We start from the raw sequence: 27,335 nt of genomic DNA, 5'->3' as shown, positions 1-27,335 counted from the left end.
GCTTTCTTCTCCATTAATTGGGTTTCGTTACATTAAGCCCCTTGGCCAAGGGGCCATCCTGCCAATAAAACATCCCATTTTTAGCGCTCCTCTCAAAGCTGGTGGGGTTCAACCTGCTCTGCGAATGGTAATTGGTTATTTACTTAAGCTTCCTCAGGTTGGTCTCTGCTGATTTTTTTTTTTCTTTCCTTTTTTTGGTACAAGGGGGAGGTACAGTGCCTTTTCATTCCCATGCTGTAAAGCTACTACAGGAGAATGTTTGCTCACTTTTGTTGGGTAAAGGTTGCACAGCTTGCGCACAAACACACCTGAGAGTGAACACCTGGTTATGAGGGCGACTCTGTAGGATTTCAGTAGTGGACACACCCTCGCTTCATACTCCCAACTACTGACATTTACAGAGCCTTTGTGTCTGTAATCTCGTCTTCTTCTTTGAGCCCATTATCAATGGAAACAGTAGCTAAAAATGTACTTAAACAGTCAAAGGAGGGTGTGGAGGACCTGTGATTCACTTATGCTGAGAATCATATGTTCTTCTTTTAAAAACTTTTTAAGTGAAGATTTTCCTGCAAATCTTTGTTGATGGGTCTTATAATTACAGGCCAGTCCATGTTGCATTTTCTCTCTTTGTTTCATTCACATCCTCGGCCCTCACCTGTAAACCCTTTCCCTCCAGAGTGCAGAAAATCCTGCGAGGTGAGGTTGGGTTTTGTGGTGAGGAGGGCTTCTCAGCGAATAGACTTAGCAGCATGAGAATCCATAGCCGCCGTTTGAGCTGACATCTCCCCAGCTGTTTGTGAAACACCTCACACGGTTTCTACACACTTGATTGTAGCTGCAGGCGCAGAGAGTCCTCATTGCATATAAATTACAGAAGTGGGAAGTGATTATTATAAAATTCCCGCTTTCCCTTTTTTCCACTCCACTCTGCAGAAGTGGTATAATTGAGTGGAGTACAAAAGCTGTGCTGTGAGGGGAGAGAGATGCTTTAAAAAGGCAATATTGCAGGGATGGCTGTTCCGTACACCACGTAGACACATGTATAAATGTGCAAATTCTTGTTTTACCGACCGTGACACGATGTTGGTGGAATATGACAGAATACAAGATCACAGACGTCGGCGTGTCGTCAGAAAAATCAAGGCAGGAGGGTTGGGGACAAAAAAAACAACCCCAACAAAAACAAAACAAAAGTGAAACGTCCCATTTTTTCTTCCCCACCCCCAATTTCAGATGGCTCCCCTTGCTGAAACACACTGGAGTGTCTCCTCCATGGAGGGCTTCCTGCCAGCTCCAGTTCCGCACAATGAATTTCTCTTAAAACCACATCTGAAGGGTTTTTTTTTTTTTTTTAAAGGGCCGGCCAAGCCTGGATATGAAATTCCAAATGGAACGTTTTTCTTTTCAATCCTCGCCGCCTCTCTTCTTTCACTCTGCCTGAAAAATATGAATAGAAAGATCTTAAGCCTATTATTTCTCCTGTACAATAAAAGGGACCTCCAATATGGATGCCCCCATTGCAACAGTGTCGCTACTGCTGCAGCCAGTAGGGCTGGGTATGTAGGGTATGAGAAGGAATCAGATTAGGACATGGCATGACCCTCATGGCTGTTGTCAGGAGTTGGGTGTCTCCAGCTCCTTTTTTCAGTAAATTGTTACTGGTGTCAGTTTTTAATGTTGTTTTTTCTTTTTTAATTTATGGTGGTAAAATGTTGCCCCAGCAATACCTCTTTGCATGTAATCAAATAAAAAACTATCTAAACCAGGATTTGGCGTGACCCTGATACGGTTTGCACAATCAAATTTTATGTATATCTAGAGTATAATGAAGCTGTTGGAAGCCTGACGGACAATTTATTTCCTTTCCTTTTCTAAAGTAAACTACAGTTAGGCCATGCAATTTGCGTAAGTGTGCACCCTAAACGGGCATAAATTTGCTATTGGTCACAAAGGCCTGCAGATTTTTCCCTGGTGGATCTTTTTTTTCTTCCCCACAATGGAAGCAGTTTATTAAGAAGTTGAGAAAAATGGGATTTGACAGCTGTAACTGGGAAGAGCACAAAAGAGGGCTTCTCCACTGTGGCAGTAAAACTCAAGCTTTCTTAGGTGCTAAGAAGTTAGTCGCCCTGCTTTAAAATATTGTTTTAAATGTTTGTTTGTTTTTATTGTAGTTCTATGTGTACACACAAACATGAGAACTTTTTTTTTGTTTCCAGCTGGCTTTTCTTTCAATATTGGGGAGCATAGCAGGTTTTAACGATAGCATTCCAGGTTCTTATCTCATTCCCACACCGTAACAAATGGGAGTGGAGAGGCGTAAAATAATATGTGTGAGAATGCTGTCATTTAGCCCCTGGTGGAGGCATGTCTCAGCCACTGTAGGCCTAGTTAGTCCCCTCTTTTTAGGCTTAGCAGCCTTGCTAATAAGCCTAACCTTCTTAAAGATGAGGCTGGACACTAACCTTTGGCTCTTTGTTGACCAGGGAATGCAACACACCTGGGCTGGTGTGAGAAAATTACACCTCTACATCCTTGGCTTAGTTTTCAGGCAGGGCTTCTCTTGTGTGAGAACAAACTTTACCACATGTGCAGTGCAACCTGTGCTTTATGGTGCCGTAACACCCCGTCTCCAAACCGGGAACTGAATTGGCCTGAGGAGATGAGATTCCCGGCATGATTTGGGACCCTGATGAGAATGATGGTTCATGCAGCTGGACACGTGCACACACATACCACACGTACTGCTCTTTGAGGACATTCCCAGAAGGTGGTGAGATGGGGGGAGGACGGAGGGGGTTCTTAAGTTGAAGCTGGTGCCAGTCTGCGAGAGGTTCAGAAAAACTCAGACATTCCAGCCACCCCTGTGTCCGAGGAGTTTTTCTGTGTGTGCGTAAGTGGGTGAGGCGGGGCACCAGTCACCACTTAGCACTGCTGGAATTTCACCTTGGCACACATGTCATAGACAACAAAGCGAGGGCTAATAAAGAACAGTCCATTTATTATTATCATCCTGTCATAATTTGATTCTTATCCTAAATTTAGATGGGTATCTTTAACAACGCTGCTAATCATGTGACTGTTTCTGGGAATAAAATCGATTAGAGTTTCCTAAAAACTCGGGAGAGCTCATTGGCAGCCGCCCGATGTAAGTGGCGTCTCATCCATCGGTGCACCGCCGTCTCTCCCGATTAGCCATATATCCTGTGGAGGTGATATTTTGACTTCAGCTCAGCTCTGGGCTCAGACTGTAAATAGTAGATTTAGCATGGCTAAGCATTACCATGTGTTCAGTGCAGCTGAAGCATGTAAGCACTGTTGGCTGGGGGTTGGGGGTTTTTCGGGCCTGGTTCGATCTATTTTAGTTTTCCAGAGGAAGCTCTCTCTCTTTCTCTCGCTCTCCGTCTCTCTGAGTCAGCCTGGGATGAGGGGTCTGTGGCCAGGCCACTGTTGACGTGATTACCCCTGCATTAAGTACCGCTGCAGACATCTGTCTCACTCACGCTCTCTCCCCATAGCCAGAACTCCCACCCCACCCACCTTTCTCCTCCTCCTCCATCCCTCATCTCTTCTTCCCCCGGCTCTTGGTCTGTAATGAACTCCCCTTATTCACCAGCTAATGACTGCCTTTGATCTCCCGCCTAAGACCTCTGCTCTGACTCTACCCTGCAAGTCTCTCTTTTCTCTCCCTTCCCTTTGCTCTATCGCTTGCCCGCTTCTATTCGCTCCACCTCTGTTTGCATCTTTCTCCCCTTTTCTGTCTCAGACATGCTCGCGCACCTCTTTTGACTTGTTTCTTCTTCTTTTTTTTTCCTCCTTCGGGGGATGTGGGGATTTTCAAACCTGCTGACCTAGGCTAAACAAAGTTTTGAACTGCTGTGCCCAGCCTAGTAAAGAGAGAAGAAATTCAAGAAATGTTTTTTAAAAATATATATGTATAGTAACTTCTTGACCATACAATGAAAGTCAAGAAGGCATTGTGCTGCTGCAGAGCAAGACCACCTGTACTCTATGAATCATGTGTGAGGGATCAGGGCCCCTTTTTCAGATGGAATAACACAAAAGGCATCAGCTTTTCACAGAATTTAAAAAATAAAAAAGTAAATCTTCTTGCATTTTTCTCCACAGTCCAACAAAGTCCCCGTGGTGCAGCCGTCTCATGCAGTCCACCCGCTCACCCCCCTGATCACGTACAGTGACGAACACTTCGCTCCAGTGTCCCATTCTGGCCATCACCCCCAGGATGCCAACAACAAACAAGGTAAGACACTAAAGAAATGCCACAGCAGTATTTGCTGTTCTTATCCCACATTTGAAATCCTTTTATCACACTGTGTGGAACTAAAAGGGGTCGTTTCTTTATATATATCTATGTAAAAGGGAACACAAAAAACGGGGTTTGCTGTGGCACTGAACACTTTGTTGTCAGCAAGTTTTTACTGACTGAAAGAGTGAAAACTGTAGAAGGATACAATAAAGAAAGTCGTCACAGACACATTATAGGTCACCAGTACTTCTTAATGCAATAAAATGTGACATTGAAATGGATTTTTGCACCGTATTCGCTTACATGGCAGCTTGATATGGAGGCATCGATGAACCCTGACTGCATTTAGGTTTTTTTTGCATAAATGTCTGGATAGACGGGAATCAGGAGAGAGAGGGGGGAAAAAGTGTCGCAGTACAGTCATCCTTCCTATCATCTCAAAGTGTGAGCTCATTTGAAGCAGCCTGTGGGATGGCACGCTGAGCTCTGCTGCCCTCTCCCTCTGCACTCTTTGCCTCTCAGTTATAACATCAAGCTGCAGCTCTGACAGCTGCGGAGGAGCTCCTGAGCCGTTTGGGAGCGAGCTCCTCAGCCCTGCACAGCTGGAGACTTTGGCAGCTTCTCGCTAATGCAAGGAAGAAAGGAAACAAAAAAAGACGTGGCCCATCCGCAGTTTTGTCCCACACCTTGTCTCTTTTCTCTGCTTTCTTCTCCTGCAGCTGGCAGTTGGAAAAAAAAAGAGGAGGAGGGATCAGACAAGATGTGGGCGATGATGATGATGACGATGATGATGTTGAGGCTCGGAGGTTCTGAGGGACCAGCTATAAATAACAATGTGGAAATGAGCACAGGAGTACACAGAGTAGCAGAGATGAAGGGAGCGGGGACATTTAACGAAACAGTGCTCCACATATGTCAGAAAAATCACACGTCTGACATGTTTTGTCGAGGCAGGAGAGGATAAACAGGTAGCAGAAGGAAATAACGAAGGCACGGAAGATTTAACAGTTGTGTTGTCACGTTGTACAGTCTGAGGAAAAACGCTTCACACCCGTTTCACTGTTCACGTTGGGTCTCTGACAATCAAGAGCTGAAAGGAGCCCTGGAGGTCCTTCTTCTCCTTCTTTTTTTTTTTTTTCGTGCTATTTGATCTTTTTGCACCCGCAGCCCAACAGAAATCCATGTCCAAGCGATCTGGTTGCAGAATTAGCAGCAAATGATTTCCCTAGGCATATTCATGTGTGTGGATATCAGAAGAGCTAAGCCAAAATGCTTAAAACGAAATCTCTCTTATTCTCTTTTTTTCTTCCTCTCTCTCTCTGTCTCTTCCTCTCTCTCTCACACATATCGACCATTTGCCGCTCTGCACTCCTTAGTGGGCTCAGACTTTGATCTGCTCGTTAATTATGAAAAACAATCATGGATTTTCTCATTATGAGCCCTAATATGCACAAGGCCTGCAATGAGGGATGGAAGGTCGAGCGGAGGGGAGGGTAGTGGGAGGTTTGTCTGGGGTGGGGTGGGGGGGTAAAGACATATAGCATGAATTTGATTAGTGAATACTTTTTTTAATCCTCTTTTTTTGTTTGTTTTTTTTTTTTTATGGTGACAGTCACATCGGTGTCACATGTTCAGAGTGGAAACGGGAGCGTGAAGCTTTGTCGGGATGTCAACGGGAACTGAAAAGGGGGGAGTGAGTAATTAGGCACCTTAGGGGTGTGAGTGACAAGGTTAACACGCCGGGGCGCTCTCTTCTTCCCCTGCTGCTTCAGCCATCGCCTGCTTCTCTTCTGCACTCAGGAGAGCCCTAAAGGAGTGTTAGGTGGTGGATTAGTAGGCAGGGGAGTAGCGCTATCCGTGCTATGAATCCAGCGTTGCTACACTGGCTTTGGAGATATAAGCCTCCCACTCGGCCAGCCTCTCTGAGGAGGGAGGCCCCCTTCAGACCCCAGCCTGGAGAGAGAGAGAAGGAGGAAGAGAAAAGATAGAGGCAGGGAGAAAAGGCTGGCTCCAGCAGGGATTAGAAAATGGTGTTAATCTGGAGGCATTTGCCCTCTTTTCTTTGTGTGTGTGTCTGCGTGAGCACACATGTAGGCACATTCCAGTTGCCTGTGTATAAACAGTATTTGCTGATATCTTCCGACTTTTATTGTTACTTGCACAACTGTGAAATAAGAAGGGGGGAAAAATGTGTGTTAAGACAAAAAACCATGAGACCTTACAGATGTTAAACGTTCGTCGCCCCGCAGCCCATTTCTCACTAAGTCTTCTCACAGAAAGATACCCCTTGACCTTGAAGCCCAACAAGAGCAGGCGAGCTGGAGATAGAGGAGCTTAGTCCTGGAGATCCACAGACAGCTAGTCTGTGTCAATCCTGTGTCTACAGGGAGAGCCACAGCCTCTGTCATAAAGATGAAGCCTCAATTATCCAGCTTAAAGATGCTGAAACACACTGGAAGGAGTCGAGCTTAAGCGGGGAAAATATTATCCGCCCCTTTCACGGGTTGATAATGTGAGGTCAAGAAGCCATGCTGATGCCCCGGTGTGTGCCCTGTTCCGAAACTGGCAGTTCATGACTTTAACCAGAATGTATGACTGAGGAATATGCAAACCCGATGATAATCCCAACTTTACACACACACACACACACACACACACACACACACACACACACACACACACACACACACACACACACACACACACACACACACTTCTTGAATAATCGCTAAAATATGTCTGTAAGGGATTTTTTTTTTTTTTTTTTTTTTTTTTTGCTAACCTGCTGCTTGCGCTGTTTCCTCCTTATCTGCATTCTGCCTATCTAATAGTTGTGTGTTGCTTTTTTTTTCTTCTTTTCTTTGACCAGGAATGCCCAGGCATCACCCTGGACCAGACATGCCCAACTTCTACTCCTTGTCTCCTGGAGGAGTGGGGCAGCTCACATCACAGCTGGGATGGTGAGTCACAGGCAGATTAAAGCAAAAGCCTGCACGACTGATTCATGCAAAAAGGGACCAGAAACTATGCAGCGTTTTTACATCTTATGGACAGTGACACTGTACTGGCTTTGTGTACTGAATAGAGAAGTACTGGCCTGGAACAGCAGCTTCCTCTGGGAGGTCCGCCTCCGGTGGTTTGTGCTGTGCTGCTGTGGCCACAGCCACACCACTCGACTGTGTGCCCAGCACATGTCAAATACATCACCGCATTCGTGCCCCTGCATAGCCATATGGCTGCTTAACCATTATCAAAGCTTTCTGGAAGCGCTTCTCTCTCTTTCTTTCTTTCTGAGACTTACTTCAAGTGCTTTTCTTTAGTCCTGTTCCACTGCATCCTTGTTACTTCCTGTGCTTTTTTTCCCTATCCCCCAAACATATCTCTCTCACTTTCCTCACTATCTCTTACTCTGCTGGCTTTAGGGCAAACACTGAGTGAAGACAGATGTAACGTCCACGAGCAGGACACTTGATCACACATGACCAGAAGTCTCCACCACCTTTCCTCCTCATGCCCTTGTAAATCTGACTAACTCACTTTTGATTTAAGGAGTTAGGCTAAGGACAGGCGGCTGTTTTATTTAAAAACAAATCCCTGTTTTTCTACACCCACTGATTTTTGGTTTCCTAGGCAGAGTCTATACCTAGCAACAAGGCTGTTAGACTGAGGGAGTGGTGCATTTGCACTTTAGAACCATGTTGTTTGACACTTCACTTTAATTTTTTTATTCATTCATTAAAGAGAAGCTATAACCATGTTGTTAAAATCTAACAATATTATAAACTATTGATAGAAAAGTTAAAAAGTGAGATCTAACCACAAATTCTGAAATGTGACAAGCGTAAAAACACGGTGAAAGAGACGCTTGTTCTTGAGGCGTAACCAATCATTGGCTATATGGTAAATGGTAAATGGCCTGTATTTATATAGCGCTTTACTAGTCCCTAAGGACCCCAAAGCGCTTTACATATCCAGTCATCCACCCATTCACGCACACATTCACACACTATAGTCATGCAATTGTCACACACGCCATATGCAGTCATGCGTATGGCGTGTGTGACAATTTCTAAAGTCATATAAAACAGTTCCCAGTCTTTTTTTCTCACTTTAATGCCATTTGGAAGATATTTTCCACTCCTCTGATCCTCTTCTTAGTCTTTAATAATCAAAATGTCCTGTTATTGCAGGTTCCCGCACCACATGGTGCCAGGTCCCCCAGGTCCTCACGCCACAGGAATCCCTCACCCGGCCATTGTCAACCCACAGGTCAAACAGGAGCCGCCTCATGACGGTGACATCATGCACATGTGAGTCCTGCAAACACAAAAAATATTACCTTAAAGCTTGTGCTGTCACTCCTCTATCAGCATTTTTTGACACAACAAACTTCCAGGTATTTGTGTTCTCCTCCACTCGCTACAGGAGGGCGATGCTCAGCAAACCCTCTCCCAATGCCTTGTTCTCTTTCTCTTGATGTGAGCAGATAAATGGCGAGGGCCCACGCTCTGCTGATAACAGGCCTATGCTTCATTTGGCCTCTGGGATCACAACACTCTTAGCTGACAACAGATACAGGTCCTAGATTAGTGCTAAGAATTCACATCCCCAGCGTGTGCAGTGGGAAGTGCTGTAAGAGCCCTGAAGTGGTTATCACTGATATTTCCATTATTCATGGACATCCTCCTACCAAGACTGTACTGGTATCAAAAAGGTTGTTAGAAAGTAAGTCGAGCAGTGTTTTCTTTTAGCGCGAGAGCATTTGGTTTTAAGTATTCACCAGTGTGCTGCGGACAAGAAAGTTTGGTTGCCATTACTGGTGAAGTAATCTCTCTGCATGAAGGGCTGCAACTATACAACTGCACATGATTAAAGAGGCCGGGGCCCATGGCGTGGCAGCCCCTCTCACGCTGCCTCGCCATTGGTTGAGTGCAGCCAGACCCTGGCTGCTTTTGTCGCCACGGCGGCAACATAATTTCCTTCTCCCGTTGCTTTGGACTTGAATTTATTTTGCTTATTTTCTAACTTTTTTAGTGTTTTCTCTTTCTCACCTCCTCCACTTTGTTGTCGTATTCCGTTTCTCTACAGGAAGCCGCAGCACGAACAGAGAAAGGAGCAGGAGCCCAAAAGACCGCACATCAAAAAGCCGCTAAACGCCTTCATGCTCTACATGAAAGAGATGCGTGCGAACGTGGTTGCCGAGTGCACGCTGAAGGAGAGCGCCGCCATCAATCAGATCCTGGGACGAAGGGTGGGTCGCGCAGTATACCTATACGCCGATCTCTAGCTTTCTTTCTTTTTTTCCCCCGAGTTTATCTTTGCTGAATCGCGGTGAGATCATAGTTTATGTCATGTTCTCTGAGGAGGCTGCTCGATTAGCTGAAAAAGTGCAATGATTTCTCCCCTTTATTAGCAGTCTTTATAAACTGGTTGTGATTATTGCCCTGATGATACTCAAGCCAATTACTTCCACTTTCCCCCTAAAGCCCCACACCCACCTCTCTCTGTCTTTCAACAGCACAGACATGGGCTGCCTGTCTAACTGACATTTAATCAGATTGGCTTTAATAAAATATGCCTGTATAATGGCACGGTTGGAAATGACAAAATTTGTTCCTTTTGAGGATTGGGAAAAGAATGGAACCACAGAGCCATGTTAAAAGCCTTAACGAATAGGCCTGGCGGTTGAGGCAGCCAGCCACAGCAAAGCCTAGTTTGTGGCCTGCGTAGGGTAATTGCTTGCTGACATAGTTTGAATAAAAAGCACTGTTTTCATAAGAAATCAAAGTCCCCCCCCCCCCCCCTTCTTGTCTCCACCCCCCTCTCCCCTACTTTTTTCTCTCTTTCTCTCACTCTTGCACATGTTAATCTCTTCATCATGTCCCCCCCCCCCCCCCCCCCCCTTCTTCTTTGTGTCTTTCATCCCCCCCGCTTTTTTTTCCTTTTATACACATGTGGAAGTTGAAAAGTTTTTTCCCCCTTCTATACCAAAACACCAGCGCACGCCTCTACGCAGAGATCATGCAAGTGCATGCCAGTAATTGACTGTATGCTATTTTTTTTTCCTCCCCCTTAATCTCCTTTGTACTGAAACAGTGGCATGCTTTATCTCGAGAAGAGCAAGCTAAGTATTACGAGTTAGCCCGCAAGGAACGGCAGCTCCACATGCAGCTCTACCCAGGCTGGTCCGCTCGAGACAACTATGTGAGTATCAACAGAACAGACTGACAGAGGTGCGTGTGCGTGCATGTGCGAATGTGTTTGTGTTGATTCATGTTTCTTTATGTCAGCGTTGCATGACTTGCTCTTAAAATGCCACACAGGAATGACACACACACACACCAACACACTAATTTGCACCAGTCCTCCTCCATGCTAATGGGGTCCATTTGTAGACCCTTTGTTTCAGCCTAATGTGTAATTCATAACACTGTGATTCACTGTTATAGTGCCATCCACACTAAAATGGATTGCAGTACCACGGACACTATTATTGCCATTGTGAGTGAAAATTGCCTGGTAATGGTTACGGCGCTCTTTGATGTTCCATATCGGCTTCGGATGTAGAAAGCAACTGTTAGACTGAGTCGAGGAGGCTGGATTATACATGCGGCGTTCAGCAGTAGCAACCTCTGCTCCCCCAGCTGCCCGTTTTTTTGTTTGTTTTGTTTTTTTGTTTGTGAATCTGGGCGGTTCAGCTGGATTTTTAGGATGAAGCCTGTGTTTATTGTTACAGCATTTATGTGTACTTACGTGCTGCTGGATGAGAGTCTAAATGTGTTATTGAGTGACGTGTGACGTGTATGAATCTTTGTGAGTGTGTGTGTTTGGGAGAGAGAGAGAGCACCAGCCTTTATTTAAAAGTGTGGCTCCAGCACTCACATTCACTCCACCACCAAAGTGCTTTGTGGTGTTTATCTGCCTCCCCTCGGACACCGACAGCATCCCTCCTCCTTCTGCCTCCACGGCTCCACTGCCAAAATGCCTCGCTGAGGTGGGGTGTGTGTGTGTGGGGCGGGGGATTGTTCATAGCTCTGCTCCCAGTGAAGCACAGCAGAGTTAAAGATGCGCATCATCACTGCATTGGTGACATTTGGGCCGGATCCTGTTGAATTTCCTGTTTTCTCAGTAGTTTCGATGTTTAGAAGGGGGTTAGAGGAATGGCTTTCTATGTGGCACACGACGAAGGTAACGATAATGGGTAGTGCAAAGTAGATGGTGTATCCTTCTGGAATTAGTTATTCTGTGACCGCTCCCACAATCACAGTATTACAGACAGAGCATCGTGCCTGGAAACACCCAAAATAGGCAACACACTGGCGTGGAAAAATCGCGTATCATTCATAGTTTTGCCGTGCACCCCCTCCTATCTCTCCCCACCCTTTCTCTCACCCACACTCACTCAGCTTCTCTTCTTCCCTGTCTGCCGCGGCAGTAGAAGGCAGATTAGCTCATGAATAAGTGGATTAGCAGACTTTGCAGCAGGAAACCAAAGTGCTGCTCATATTTGACTAAAACGACTCTACACTGCTATCTATACCTATAGTCTCCCCCCTGGGGATTTAGCATAAGCTAAAAAATCCTTACGCACTCCCACCACCTCACTGGAAAAACGAGTGCTACTCTTCACAGCCTAATTGCAGTGAGCGTTTTTAATTGCACTTCATGTTAATGTTTGTCATTTAAAAAATACAAGGGGGGGGGGGGACTTCAAAGCTAGACACAGAGCTGTCAAAACAGCAGAACTTTCACTCGGCCGGGAATGGCCACACTTCAACAGGCCTGAAGACTATGGAAAAGCGGTCGAGAGGAGGTAGAGCACACTTGATACGAGATCCGGCTCTCCATCGGCCTGTCCCTCAGTGTCGCAGTTTGTGGTGGAGTCCAGAGTCTGGGTTGATGCTGGTTGGATGCCCAGCAGGGGATGAGTGAACATGGCAGTCAGCAGCAGGATATCAAGAGTGGTCTAGTGAGCGTGAGTGCTGGAGCCACACTTTATGCGTTCCTCTGTATATTTTTTAGGGAAAGAAGAAGAAGCGGAAGAGGGAAAAGATGCAGGAATCGGCCACAGGTAAGAGACGCTTCCAACTCCTGCCTCCTCGCTCATTTGGGAAACGCCGTTGTTTGTTGGTTTCATTGTGCAGTTGGGAATCACTTCCACCATCTTTCTGTGGGGTCGTGTTTTACAGCAAATTGTCGCATTTGCAGTAATGTTCGCCCTGTGAAACAAACCACTAACCTCTCATTGACTGACAGCTAGTAGAATCAGACTAACCAAACTAACCCACTCACTATGCTCAGTCTAGCCTCAAACTTGACTTGTGTACACCCCTTCATTTATATGTCTCTATCCCTGTCTTCTCATATTACACCTACTTTGGGATTAGTCTGTCCATTCTATACGACTGCTTACGGATTTCTGGGCTTTGCATTATTTGTTTGCCTGCTGCTCTACAGTGTGTCTTTCTGCTGACCTTGTTTAGCTGCGCTTCTGAGCCTCTTCCTTAGCACTGCAACTGTAATCCACTGAGAATTACTTCTTAAGTAAAATGTCAGTACTTCCTTTTGGTCTGTACAATTGTATAGGCCAGATGGACGGTTATGATCTTTTGCCGTCCGGATACCCTTTTTTTTTTTTTTTTTTAAAGATGCAATTTTCTGCAGGTACAGGCCAGAGAATGAAAACGGCGTACATCTGAGAATATGGTAAGACAACCCCCCCACCTCTATGCCCTCCCTGTCTGGTCCAGTTTGATATATGTCAAGCTTTTTCTTTATCCTTCATTTTGTTCTTTAAAAAAAACTGCTAAACACTGACTTTGAGAGAGTATGTGCTCACAGACTAATCCTAAAAAGGTCCACCCTAACCTTGCCATAGTCATTGTGTCAGCTGTGTTAAGGCCTGAAGAGGGATTGTGGTTTGTGTGTGCGTGTGTGTGGTTTGCTCAATGGCCTCAACACAATATACATTAAATTTTCTGCATGCAAGCGTATGCATGTACTGGTCAGTTCAGTGTCTTTGTGAGCTGGTTGGATGAGAACTCGTATGCTATTCGGGGGTAAAAGTGTCCAAATAAACTAAAAATATTGCTTAATAAATCATGCAGCTCATGAACTCAGTGTTTTCTAAACATGGCATAAATAATACATCTGAAACTTTTTTTTTTTTTTGCTCTGGTGGAGGCTAGGATATCAGCTCAGCCCCATATGGCCTACATGTGTTGTCTTTCTCTGCGTCTTTGTGAAGCAGGGCAGGATCCAGCAGCTTGTCTGGCAGGAACTTAATGAGATGCTATACCTTTAATAAGATTTCATGGTATCTGGGCTTTCAGGGTGTCTATAATGCTCTCATAACAAAGGCACAATGTAGTCTCTCGCTCCCTTGCTTTTTCAACACGTTATCAATATGTAGAGAGATATCGATCCACACCAAATGTCAAGAAAGGCCTCACTGAATTGTCACCTGTCCTTTTTTCTTCTTTTTTTCTTTTTCTTAAGAGGAGGATTACTAGTCCCAGTATGTGGTAAAGGCAACTCTATTCCCCCCTCTCGATCTTCCTGACTCTCCTTGAGTCGCTTCTCTCCCTCCCTGAGAGTCTGGTAGCATCCTGTTATTCCGCTTCCTTTTGGCAGCAGAAAAAGCCGGGCAGATGTGACAAATCTGGTCTTACGTCAAAATCACCCCTAACCACACAAAGGTTTTCCACTTGATCGATTCCTGACCCAGTGGCTCTGCGAACCCAAAATTGGGCTTTTCTTTTCTTTCTCTGTCTCTTTCCTTTTTTGGTGACCACAGCCAGTTTTCAAGGAACAGAGAGCGCAAGCGCTAAAAAGCACTTTATCTCTGATCCAATAATTAGCAGTGCCTAGCCGCAGCGGGATGGACACCCTTGCTGATTCTCAGTGACAGCCTTAAACTAATATGCATAATACCAAGGATACTGCCACAACTCCCCAAGCCCTCAATTTATGCAGATCCCAAAGAGCTGGATTGAGGTTAGCTTGCTGTAGACGCCAAAAAGCATCTTTAAATGAACTCGTTTGTCTATTCCTTTTCATCTGTCCGCGCCTCTAACCCATCTGTCTCTCCCCCGTTATGCAGAATCTGCAAAGAAATCTGATAACGAGTTAATTTTGGGGACTCTGTTGTGAACACCTCTATTGTACGGAGGTTCAACATTTGGACGGTTGTGATGAAGAATATTCTGGTGACGTGCTGCACTGACTTTATGCATTTTCATATTAAATGGCCTTTTTTAAAGGCCTGGCAAGCCAGGAGTTGAGCCTCAGAGCAGCATTTTATGGCGTGATGTCGGTTCCCTTTGTTATCTTTAGCATGTCAAACAGTGGGTCCACCACACAGCTGGCTCTCACCACAGTACAGCGGCTCTTAGAGAAGTCATTAGTCTGACATTGTGAAATTAGAGTTTCTGCCTGTCTCTCTCGCCGCTCCTTCCCTCACACCCCTTTCTTTACACTAAGTGGAAATTACTCTTTTTGCACTTTTTTTAAACTCCCCTTCGCTGTTTCTGCACCTCTTTATTTTGGTTCTGTCCATCTTGCTTCCTCTCGTGCTGTTAGCCTTTTGTCTGACTAAGCCCTCTGATTCACAGCCTTTGAGATAGTTATCTGGCTGAGACCCCTACATGCCCCCAAGGCTTTCTCCCGTTTCAGCCACTGCACATTTTTTTCACATGGGGGAGACACTCCTAACAAAGGTGGCTTTTTAATCTGGCTAACAAGGGCCCCCAGAGTTGCCGTGAAGCTGCATACAAGTTCACAGTTTTTGTTTGTTTGGGAGTTGCCACAAACTAGGCACGAGGTGGTATATTTTTATTTTGTAAATCAGGTGGTCCTGGATATGCATTATGAACATCTGCAGAGTGTATCAAAGGTCATTTGGAACCACACGCCCTGCTCCAGAAGCATAAAAGAAAGTGTTGTTCAAGCAGAAGCTTTGGTGGCCACTCTCGCTCATCTCCTCTTGTCTGTCTCGGTCGTGCCCCAGCTCTGCTCCCTCTGATGTCTGCAGCCAGAAGTCAGCTGTCAAAAGACTTTGATGAGCGAGGAGGGAGCGAGCGCGTTAGGGGAGAGCGAGGGCTAGAAAAGGCCCAGAAGAAAATCCCCCAGCAGACCCCATTCTCCAGAGTTCGGAGTTTACCCAATCTCAGTCAACCGCCACTCATCCTTCAGTCTCCGTTCCTCATTTTCTGCCCCCCCTCCCCTCTGTCTTTATTTGTTGCCTCTCATCTTCTCCCTCTCTCAGACCCTCATCACTCTCAACACATTGCACAAAATCTGAGCAGCCAGCCACACACTCAGGCTGCAATTAGGCAAGATTCAGCGTCTGCCTCCATTTCCAGAGTCATTTCAATTTGGCAGCGAGCCTCTAGGCTACTGCGGCACAGCCCAGTGCCTCCACACCCAGCCTTATTAGTGACCTGGGATAATTGGGGAAGGAATCCGGATTGCGAAACTGACTGTGGGTCTCGCTCTGAGCAGCACGCGGGAGATCAGAGGATGTTTTTAAAACTGTACCAAAAAAAAAAAAAAAAATGGTGGGGGGATAGTTATGGGTAGGAGGTGGAGGAGAGATTTTAAATCAGAGTGACGCCCCAGCTAATGTTACTTTAGGTAGGAAATGGAATCGGAAATGTCCCCCCCCCCCCCCCCCCCCCTCCACAAAGCATACACTGTGAAGTAAAACTACTCTCTCAGCACTTAGCATGTGAAGCCTCAGTTGAGTGTGTGGTTTTCGCTCAGAAGTAAAAAATCTTTCACACTGACATAGTTGTCTTATCCTGGCTTGGCAGCCTTATTTCACACCTTTTTCTTCTCTCTTGGGGGGGTCGGGTGGGGTGGGATAGGGGACGGAGTAGAAGGCTCCACATGGGAATAAATGAAGCTGTAGTTCTCCTGTTGTTTAGACTGGGGCCTGGAATTTGTTTTGATTGAGTCACGGGCCTATTGTGTCGTGGTTTGGCCAGCTGCGGTAACAGCATGAGGGTCCAGTCTCATGGCTTTTTTGTGATGACTTCTCTACTTCCTCTCTTCCTCTCCTCCACCCCCCTCCATCATCCCCCCTCCGGGGGCTCCTCGAGGCATTGCAGCCTCTCGGAAGAGGCAAAAAATATGTGACCTCCATAAAACCCTCCCCTTGTGAGATGCTTATCTGTGAGTTATCAGAATGAAAGCGCCCCAGGTAACACGGCGCAGGCAGGCAAAGGACGGAGCGTCAAAAGGAAGTCGTGTTTATTATTAAAGGAGGCTAAACGACTATCCCAGCTCTTCTTCCACTCGTTTTCGCTGCCTCGTTTCGCCCTACTCCACCTCTTCCTGCTCCACTCCTCTGTCCTGATGCTGAATATAAGTGGCGGTGGAGGCCCTTTGAAGCGAGACCACAGCAGAGGGAACAGTCATTGTGCAGGCCCTTTGAATGTGCCGCACCACCACCCTCCTCCCTGACATCCCCCGGTTTGCAGTGGCTCAGACTGAGCTGTGCGGGGGCACACGGCCAGACTTCACCCCCAGCAATGCCTCCTCAGATGTGGGCAACACCTCACCACTCCTCCCCACACCCTCCTGTGCTCCCCCCTAGTCTCACCCACACATGCCTGAGGTTTGGGCTTTTGGGTGACTCCCCCTCTTCCTATTCCCCCATTTGACCACAGCCAGACCCCACCCTTCCTCACGCTCCAATATTTTATACAGGCACGTTTTTCGCTTCTCATATTTCTTTTTAAACTGTTCGTTTCTGATAATGCTTGTGGAACCAATACAAACCAATGTTTTCACCCCCCCCCCCCCCTTTTTTTTAATGAATATTTCCTTTCATTGCCATCTCTTCCAGGTGTTTCTTCTAATGGGCCGTCTATTACTGTTTTTCCCCTTTCTTCCAACATTTTTTTTTGCTGTTAAGAGCATCACTGTAACACTTTTTATAGAGCTGTGGCTTCTTTGAAAAGCTGCCACCAAAGCTGGTTGTGCGATACAAGGCCAAGGTCATAGCCGAGACACTCCAGCACACCAGGCTCAAGTCTGGGCCTGAGAAACAAAGCAGCTTAGGTAATCTGCCTGCACTGCTGGCTTGTTTACAGCCTAAAATCATCCAACTGTACTTGTTTCTTGCCCTGTCAGAGAGCAATACAAGGAAAGTCTAAAAAGGTGATTCCTGCTCAGTAGCATCAGTGGACACATCTCCCAACCACAGGGTCTTTCCTCTCATGGTAGAGTCTGCACTCTCCACTTGACTTATTTTTAGAGTAATTTAGCAATTCAGCAATGTTTTCCTCCTTAATAGTACTGAAAAGAAACCCCAGCGCTTTTGTGCTGGGATTGAGGGGAGCTGAAGGGAATAGGGGTGGGTGGGGTGACGGGATGGAGGTCAGGGGGTTATAAGGCGTGTGGGTCCCAGCTGCGGGTGCTTTGATTCGGCCTGAGAGGTGAAAGCGGCGATTGAGGCGCGAGGCCGTGCCAGTTATCTTAACCTCCCACACTTCAAAAGCCGGGCAAGGGCTCGTCCCACTCCTTCCTCCCTCCCTCCCTCCCTCACATAGAGGCAAAGGAATTGGGGGAGAGTGAGAGAGAGAGAAAGGGGGGAGACTAAACCTTCACTCACCCTCTGAACAGAGGATCGTTTCATTTCCTGCAAAAAAGACCGGCCAACATTCCTGAGCACTAATGTGGACGGAGGCGGAGGAGGAGACGGAGGGAAGCGAGAAGAGAGGAGGGGTCAAGTTGCTCCTGAATCCAAGTGTTTGTGTCGGCTGGACCTTGTGAAACACTGGCCTGATGCCCCCTATAACCACCACCACGCAAGCACACACCCCTGCTGTTAGCACTAGCTCTTTTTGAAAAACTCACACACACGCAGACACACACTTCTCACCCGCCACCCCTCAGGACTCTTCCCCAGGCAGGAAGGCCAGCGCTTTTCATGTCTGCGGTGGGGGGAAGGAAAAATGCTCCCCAGGAAACTGGGTGCAGGGCCGGGCGTGCGGGTCCGCTTTGAGATCCTAGGATGAAAAGAGGGAGGGCGGCGGAGGTAAATAAAAGCAACAGGAGCTCTCTCTTTTTCTCTGAGCCATGTGTTCCTTTCAGTTTCTGTCCTGTGCCGCTCGCGGGTCAGCTCTCTTTGGGAAAGGTGGCCTCTGTCCCGTTCTCTTTTATCCACATGTGGTGAAGCAGTCAGCGTGGTGACGCGTGTTTGTGTGTTTGTGTGTTTGTGTGTGCTTAAGACAGTTTTAAGTGTTAAGATGTAGCAAACAGCAGTAGCACTCGCCTGACTTCACTCTCGGCTTTGCCACGAGGGAGAAGCAAACTAATACTGTTTCTCTTTCGTTTCTCTACCGTCTTCACAAAACATCCATCTTTTTAGTCACAGGAGACATCCATCCACCTCTGTCTATGCCTCTCCACTTTGATCACTGATTCTATTTGATGCTGCTTGGGTCTAAAATAACTCTCCTTGGCTTGTCAATAACTGAAGCTAACTTTGTTATGTTAGCCCAAGCTTGGATCACGAGAGGGGAAAAGAACACTTTTGCAGCTTGACAAACAATTTTCCCTCGTCAGGGAACCGGGGCTGATTTCATGAAGGTCTTGTGAAGTGGAGTCGCGCAACATTTTTACACCCTCGTGTCGACCTCTGCCTGAACCACGCAGGTTTGGGTAATTAACAACATAGCTACATGAACTATGGCAGTCTCCTGTGCAGGATAGTGCGTCTGTGAGTCAGGTGCCTGTTGTGCGACATAGTTTACATGATAGACACAGTTCTCACGTGCCTCTTAAGACTGCAGACCCTGTGGAGGTTTACCCGAGCTCATAGGGACACAGCTGGGGTGATAAGTACATCCTGTCGCTTTTGAAATTATAAATATTGTACATGACTGGTTTTTACTAGTACTAGTAAATAACACACCACACTGGAGATGTGAGGGGGATATTATGTTTTGGCAAAGCTTTTTCTCTAACACTCCAGTTAAAGATGGAACACATTTTCCCCAAAGTCACATGTTCAAGATTATTCACATTGAGAAGAAAAGACTACTGTTATTATGTGATAAAGTTCTGCTATAACTTTGATTGGACACAAATATAAATATTCAAGCTGTCATCAGCTTCACTGTCATCTGGTCGGTCGATTAATATCAGCTTTAGCAATACACGGGCACTAAATATGTATAGTCTTTAAAAGTACACAAGTGCTCTTAATAGGTTGTCCTAACAGAGGGGTATACTGAAAGAAAATTCAACACAGTCAGGCTTTCTTTGCATTAGCTGGCTTGACAAAGCCTAAATCCACAGTAAGAGGTGATGGGCTTTAGGGCAGTGGTTATCAGCTTTCTTTGTTAAGCCCAGTTCTTTGCTTCGGGCTCTATACTCGCTCACATAAAAAAGGGGGTGTTCCACATGCCATGCAATGCTTCCCCCCCCCCCCCCCCCCCCCCCACAAAATGATCCCTATGAGTGTCCCCTACTCAGATTGGAGATGTTATCAGATGATTATGATGATAGCACACAGAGCAACCAAAATAACCAAATTTACTCGAGTTAATGTATTTTATCACAGCTGTTCGTTTTTGGAGCTCTGCAACTTTATGCGCTGGCACCAAATTAAAAACCAAATCTGAAACTAACTAACATTTATGCGGGCAAATTCCAGTAACTTTACAGCTGGGACATCATTTGGTGTTTTCTACGTAAGTTATGGCTAAACAAATTGCACGCACAATGAAACACATTCTCTCAGCAGAGAATCTACATCACTCTTAAAACATGCTGTTAATAAAAGAACCAGTAATAACATGATGCAACTGATTTTCAGATCTGCTCATGACCAGGTAATGTGTTTAGCATAAGTTAGCTTGGTGATTTATCCAGGTTTAAAGAGAGCCGCTTCTGTCTTTAGGCTCAGTGTATCTGGCTAACTTGGTAATCTTGCTTCACAGTACACTCTTTAAGCTGAGCGACTGGAGGTACTACTTTCTGAGTCTGTTAACTGTCTGTAAAGTAGAAGAAACACACTGTAGCAAAAGGACTTGCAGTGGTGGAAGCTAATTAGATGAAGCAACACATTAAAAGTTAATAGTGATCCATATAATACACTAATCCTTCTGCAGTCACAGATATCTTGTAATGTATTAAGTACTGTATTCTGCATAAACCTGTGATTCCTCGTCTATTGTCAAAAACAGATTGATGTGGCACAGTAGACCGGGGTCAGTCATAGGCTACACTTGCTTATAAATGCCACTTTGAAGCTATTACAAATATGCTGCAAGCGTGGGATCAAATAATAGTACCTGCTGGCATTTTTCTAATGTGGGATACGGTTGTCTACCACCTATAGAACCACGCTCTTATGTTGTCCCAAGACCAGAAGCGTGGGTGTTCAGACAGACCCAGAATTTCCTTTTTCTTGTTTTCCCGTCGCCCACCTGCAATGGCAGCATAAATGTCAACCAGAAGAAACACAATTGGGCGCTCAACCCCAGCGTGAGAGAGAGAGAGAGAGAGAAAGAGAGGGAGCATGAGAGGAGGAATGAGCAAAGAAGAGCGCAGCACTGCCAGCTGGGTCAAGGCAACCCCCACGTTACATGAGATCAAAGCTAGACCAGCCCACATCCTGCCACTGACCTATAAGGCCTCTGTAGCTCAGAGGCTCCACACTGCTGCAAAGAGTTTCATTCAACCAGCTTTGACACCACGAACTGAAAGCAAATGATTGATTATGTAGGTGCTGATGACAGATAATTTGTTCCCACCCCCTTGAACTAAGGGGAGCATGCTTGCATGGTGAGACACATGGGAGTCACCCTGAGTCATCTCTATTTGTCTTGTCTGCTTTTTGATGAACAGTGTGAATATAACTCATGTTTTGGCATGTGGTGTTCACAATGCAGCAGTTTTGGGGTTTTTTTTTTTCGTGTACAGATGCAGTCATTTCTTTTATTCCCTTTTCTTCTAGGAGGAAAACGCAACAGTTTCTCCACATGCAAAGCAAAGGCAGCAGCTTCAGGCCCTCTGCTAGAGATGGAGGCCTGTTAGATCCCATGAAGACCCTTAAATCTCCAAAACCGAAGCCTCCAGTTCTCAGAGAAACCCCCACAGCACCCCACAACCCCCCCGTCGATACCCTGCCTAACCCTACCCGCTTTCCTTTGCCACCATCACATGCCACCGCCGTCACCAGAATCACTGTTTGACTCTACTTCCTCCCTAAAGGCGCCTGCTGTAGAGACACTGAACCGAACTGACCGAGACAATCATGATTATAGTAGGAGCACCCTCACGTAACCGTGCCGTCTCACTCTGAAAGCATCGAGTTAACATCTGTGTGGTTATTTTCATTTTAATATATATATTTTTTATTTTTGTTTCGTCAGTTTTCCTTTCCAATGTTGGCTTTACTGCAAATCTGTGGCACTGCACTGAAAAATAGCAGCAATTGTGATGTGTGCACAAATGCCCCCCTCCCCCACTCTGCACTGCCCGTAACAGTCAAAACACCTGCTACTAAGTTATTCTAAGTTATTTTGCCACCTCTTTTTCCCCTTTGTGTAGTTCATTAGGCTGTAATTTACTTCCCCGCCCCTTGTGTTTCTCTCACTGGGTTTTTTTTTTTTGTTGTTGTTGTTGTTGTTTTTTGGGTTTTTTTGAGAGACCATTTTGGGGGTTTGCCACCACCCCCCACCCCTCCATCCCTGACTGACCAAACACCTCTTTCTAGACTGCACTAAGGAAGATGGAGGGATCTCATCTTGTCCAAGAAACGCCCTCAAGATTTCTAGTTCGTTGCTGACGACCAGTTGGTGCAAAAAAAGGATCAACATTTTGGATTTGCTTTTCATTTTAGACTGAATATAATTTTTGAATGCCTTTTATTTGTATCCTGAACCCTTGTTCAGTTTCTTGGTGTATATTTCTGTGATTATTTTTCCCCTTTGTTTAATATGGTTTTTGTTTTTTATATATATAGTGGTATATATGAAAATAAGCTTTGGACACAGGAAAGCCATTTTTCTTGTTGAAGCGTCTTGCAGAAAATTGAAACTTAAGGCTTCTTTTGATAACTATTTGTAACAAATAGTGACCTCGAGTCTTGCTCAGATGTAAAATAATGCTCAGTATGTGTACTTTTTAAACTGTCAGGATTATGTCAATTTTCTTGGTATTTTTGCAGGCAACATTAGGACAAAGGCGAGAGTGACAGCTCAGAGGCCTATATTTTATTGTTCTAAAACATGACATATGAAGCAGAAATATATATTTACCCCAGCACTTGACAGTCTGTCTTTTATTGCAATGGACCTTTTTGTCTTTTCTCTCTGGTAGCTAATAGTGTGGTCTTTAGCCATGTTGTTTATTCCATGCAAACATCTCTGTAACATCTTGATTTTAATGCTCTATTTTTAGTATTACTTGATTAATTCCTTTTTTTTCTAAAGTCTCATGTTTTAGGTCACTGTCATCTTGGTATAGCATTTTTTTTCTTTGCTTCCCAAGTGGTCATATTTGAACCGTTTCAACATGTTTTGTTTTTTTTTGTTTTGTTTTTTTAAAGAAAAACAATAAAAAGGCACCATTGGCTCATTTGATCACTTGTGTGGTGGAAAGACCAGAGCTAGATGTGCCAGATGTAACATTCTGTGTGTCGTCATTGGAGCGTGCAGTTTTAGCACTCGCAGGCAGCAGTGACACTCGGTGGTGTGACACGGATAAAACATGACATCGCTTTGCTTTTGCGTTGGAGGAAACTTATTAAAAGGCTTAAAGAAGCTGACAAGCAACAATATTGGGACTAAATTTATGCAGAATTGCAGTGCTGTGTAAAAGTCTTGAACAACTCCTTAATTTCTTTGCATTGTGATATGAAAATGGGGAAAGAGGTCTAGAGACTTACTGAAAGTTGTGCAAAGAAACATGGAAATGTAGTATATAAATTAAACAGAGTTTGTACAGTTCTAACAAGCTTGAAAGTCCATATGTGGCATGGCCATCTTTATACTTCAGTACTGGCTGAACTGTTCCTTTTTCCTGACCTTATAATGTGGCACACCTCAGCCTTTTATTCCCATTTCCCCTAATAGCTGCTCTTCCACTGAGACCATTTCTAAAGAGGGTTCAGTGAACAGTAACAGTAACTGTTTCTTAAGGAAGTAGACGTTCATCTGCTCTAGTTTTTTATTTATGTATGTATGTATGTATGCCTGCCTGCATGCATGCATGCCTGCATGCATGCATGCACGCATGCCTGCATGCCTGCCTGCCTGCCTGCCTGCCTGCCTGCCACTTCTTCTGTTCTTCCTCAAATCCTTGAAGGACACACTGCACACCATGCTGTGATATGCCAGGTTTTTGGCTAACAGCTCTCTGGCTAAGAAATCACCTTGTTAGTGCAAAAATTCAATTTCTTGTTTGTCAAACTTTGTCCTTTTTTTTTTGTGTGTGTAGATCTGACTAAAAATAATGGTAACAAATTATGTGTTTTTCCAGCAAGCTGCTGATAACAGCACAAAAAGATGCTTTAAGTCCCTAAAAATAGTATTTTAAATTGGTAATTTGCCAACTATAACAGGGACCTCTCTTGACTTAAGATGCCATTTATGGTTGAATGACTCAATAGTCAGTGTTAAGTCAATTAACAAACAAACAAAAGCATTGCTTCGAAAATGACCAAGTACAAAGATTGGATCAAAAATGGCTGAAAACGCAACCAATGTTCAAAGAAAAACTTTGAAAGACCTTCAGAAAGCCTGAACTATTGTTCAAGAGCACTTAAAACAAACAAACAAACAAGCTAGAAGATTCTTGGAAGCTAAATATAAAGAAATGAGACACAAGACTTTTGAACAGTACTGTATATTAAAGTAGTAGTGCTAGCAGTGCTGCTGTGACAATATAATCTTGGAGTATCTGAGCCTTTAAAGAAGAACAAAAACTACAGTTGAGTAACAAGTTTCCAGATGTAAAAATTGCACAGTTATCGGATTTAACAGTCTTCAGTTAAAACTCTTATGGTGATAAAATTCATTTTTAAAGTAAATCGATCCCTTTGATTAATTTGAAATGTCTTAAATCCAAAGAACCGAATTGTGACCCTGCAGTCTCATCAAGGACCATTTCAAGTGAAACAGCACCACCTTGTGTTTGTGTTGGGTTAACAAGACATGGAAAAGATTGAGAATGTGTCAAGTGCATTATGACAGCATCTGCAAAGTATTCATTTTGTGCTCACAATTCATTTGAGTTTAAAATGGATAAAAACGTCCACAGTTTTATGTGAAAGTAGTCTTTTATTTGTACAGTACTTTTCAAAACATAGCTACAAGATTAAAACAAAAGATGTGAATAACAGAATACATGAATACAATAAAAATACATTTGTGAATAATAAAAATAAGGGAATGACAGCAAACCCACGTAATCACTAAAAGCCTAAAAACAGTTAACTGTGTAAGATGTAGCCAGTGTAGTCTGGCAGCTGTCACTGGCCACTTTGTTAGGTACACCTGTTCAACTGCTTATTAACGCAGATCTGCACATTTATAATCTGCCAATCACATGGCAGCAACTCAGTGCGTTTAACCATGTAGACACGGTCAAGTTGCCCTACCGTCGCTCATACCGAGCATCAAAATACAGAAGAAAAGTTATTCGATTCTAGAGTCTCCCTGAGTGTTGCTGCTGACACTGTTAGTATAGCCATCTTTGGATGGCCATTTCCAACATGATGATAGGCCAGATCATCTCAAGCTAGTTCCTTCAACATGACAATGAAGTCACCAGATCTCAATCCAGTAGAGCACCTTTGGGTTGTGGTGGAGCAGTAATATAGCCCACAAGTTTTGGTCGAATTTACCAACATTTACTTTGTATTCTGATAGCATAATTTGTGCCTCGATTCTTTTAAAATACACTGTAGATAACCATTTCTTGCAAAAACACTGTCATTTATTTCTCCTTTGAAAACAGTTATCACTCTGTTCCACTGTACTTACATTTATAGGTATGAATGGGAATTGCTGTATTATAAAACACTAATAAATTTCTTAGCAAAGCAATTAAATGATGAGTGAATTATTTACCAAGTGAATTATTTAAATTCACTAGAAGAACCATACCCCCCATCCCTTTTTAATTTTTTAAAAATCTAATATGTTTGTTTGCATGTGTGATGTTCTCCAAGTGTAAAAAAATAACAACAAACAAACAGGCAAACAAACATCCAGATACAAATTGGATAGCATAATGTTGCAGTGGATTTAATCTAAACTAACAATATTTGCTCCTTCACTTTCTCCTTCACCTAAAGCCTGTACTATGAATGAGAATTAAGTGCTTAGCAAGGTAACTTCAGGATTAACTGGGTTTTCAGGGTTGTGAAGGTGGTTAGTGGGATAAATTTCCATGGTAACTTATGCCGCAAACCTAGCCTTAAGTTTAAGAGATCAGCACTACAAACCCACAAATCATTTCGCCATCCTGGAATATCTGTCAGATCCCCTGCACTGGCAGAAAGCTGCTTTTTAGAGCAACTCCCCAGCATCTTTCCCAAGGACTCTGCAACAAACTAAGGAGGTGGCGATCGAATCACCGACCTTCTGAATCATAAACAACCTTTAAATCCTGAACCACATAAACAACAAGATTTTCGAGAGCCGTAGCTGTGAGCTGGGTAACCAGCGAGGAGAATGGTATCAAATGGTTAATGGGTTTAAATTTAAAAAAGAAAGATACAAGAATTAATTGTGCTACTGTGAAGCAAGTGAGTTCCCTGTGATGTTATCTGCAGCACTAATATTCTTGCCTGGATTCTTTCCAATATCACACAGACTTTCCAATATAGCGCTAGTTGTGAATGAAGTGTCTTGAATGAAGTGGAGAAAACCAAAACAGAAAACCAAAACCCTCAACCCCAATTACAAAATATCTGCATTTTCCAGGTGTTTTGAGGTCATGGAGAAGATCTTCAATGATCCGACCCTATCACACCTTAAAGACCTCACAGTATCAAATTATCCAGATAGAGTGCTTCACTCTCAGACTGCAGGCTTACATTGTGGTTCCTGGAGTTTCCAAAAACAGAATGAGAGCCTTCATTACCATTACTACACATCTCTAACTTTTGTCTTTTCTCTCTTAAGCTCTTCTTCATTTCCCCCTCATGCACTAAATTATACTAGATATGGATTTCTTCCTTTGACGTGACCTAGTGCTAGCTCGTAGGGGATTTTCTAAGTCTTAGGGCTCTTTTTCTAATATTCTAGAGTCCGTACCCTACAGTGTAAAGAGCCATGAGGCAACTTTTTTTGAGTGTCCTTTTATGTCATCAACATAAAGGCCATGCAAGTTGATGATTGCGGTCTGTAAAACTTTTAAGACAGTGGGGAAAAAACAAAAGAATCACAGAAGTGCACTTGCAAGTAGCCAGAACTAAAATAGTAACGGTCCAAAGTTACACTTTATGATCATGTCTTTTAACTATTGGAGATTATGTATCGGAATTTCAGGAGTGGGACCACGCCTCCAAGCACGCTCCTTCCGGTTGTAATCTATATAGGTTCCCTCAGTTCTGCAAGCTGTTCATTCTCATTTACGTGCCCCACCCTCCGTCCCTCCTTGTTCTCAATTCTTTAACTTAGGGATGCAACGATACCAATTTTTTCAAACCGATACGATACCGATACTTGGATCTGAGTACTTGCCGATAGAGAGTACAAAAACCGATACTTCTACCACACACACACACACACACACACACACACACACACACACACACACACACACACACACACACACACACACACACAAATGCAATGAATTGGAAGACAGGTTTTATTTTATTATCTGCCGATAAAAAATAAAATCTTAATAAAAATGACCACACTGCTTGTCTTTACCTCTTCAGAAAGTTTTGGCACCATTATCTCCCTGATTTTCCACGACTGGCATTGGCTGGTCATCCAGAGCGATAAAATGAGTCAGAGCCTCTGTGCAGTGGAACTCACTGATGTCTTCACAGACATCTTCAACATATCACTCATCCAGGCTGTCGTCCCCACAT

The 27,335-nt window shown here is 44.3% G+C and overlaps 1 protein-coding gene across 5 annotated transcripts in view; it reads left to right on the top strand.

Annotated features, from left to right (window-relative positions):
- The window catches only part of lef1 (lymphoid enhancer-binding factor 1), a 45,112-nt gene extending 21,772 nt beyond the window's left edge, over positions 1–23,340 (top strand). The window contains exons 4-11 of one of the 5 annotated variants that reach the window (XM_080880240.1): positions 4,126–4,258; positions 7,134–7,224; positions 8,455–8,574; positions 9,353–9,515; positions 10,361–10,468; positions 12,287–12,335; positions 12,913–12,970; positions 21,237–23,340. In XM_080880240.1, the coding sequence (XP_080736366.1) occupies positions 4,126–4,258; positions 7,134–7,224; positions 8,455–8,574; positions 9,353–9,515; positions 10,361–10,468; positions 12,287–12,335; positions 12,913–12,970; positions 21,237–21,474 (960 nt within the window). In that variant the 3' untranslated portion in view covers positions 21,475–23,340. Of the gene's footprint in view, positions 1–4,125; positions 4,259–7,133; positions 7,225–8,454; positions 8,575–9,352; positions 9,516–10,360; positions 10,498–12,286; positions 12,336–12,912; positions 12,971–21,236 lie in introns of those variants that run through there. The other 4 variants (XM_080880238.1, XM_080880237.1, XM_080880236.1 and 1 more) reach the window with 4 other exon arrangements.
- The last annotated feature ends 3,995 nt before the right edge of the window (positions 23,341–27,335 follow it).

This window comes from Rhamphochromis sp. 'chilingali' (genome assembly GCF_963969265.1).
Source record: "Rhamphochromis sp. 'chilingali' genome assembly, chromosome: 4".
Taxonomy (NCBI): domain Eukaryota; kingdom Metazoa; phylum Chordata; class Actinopteri; order Cichliformes; family Cichlidae; genus Rhamphochromis; species Rhamphochromis sp. 'chilingali'.
The sequence above is the reverse complement of the archived record's forward strand: the minus strand, read 5'-3'. Positions and strand labels throughout refer to the sequence as shown.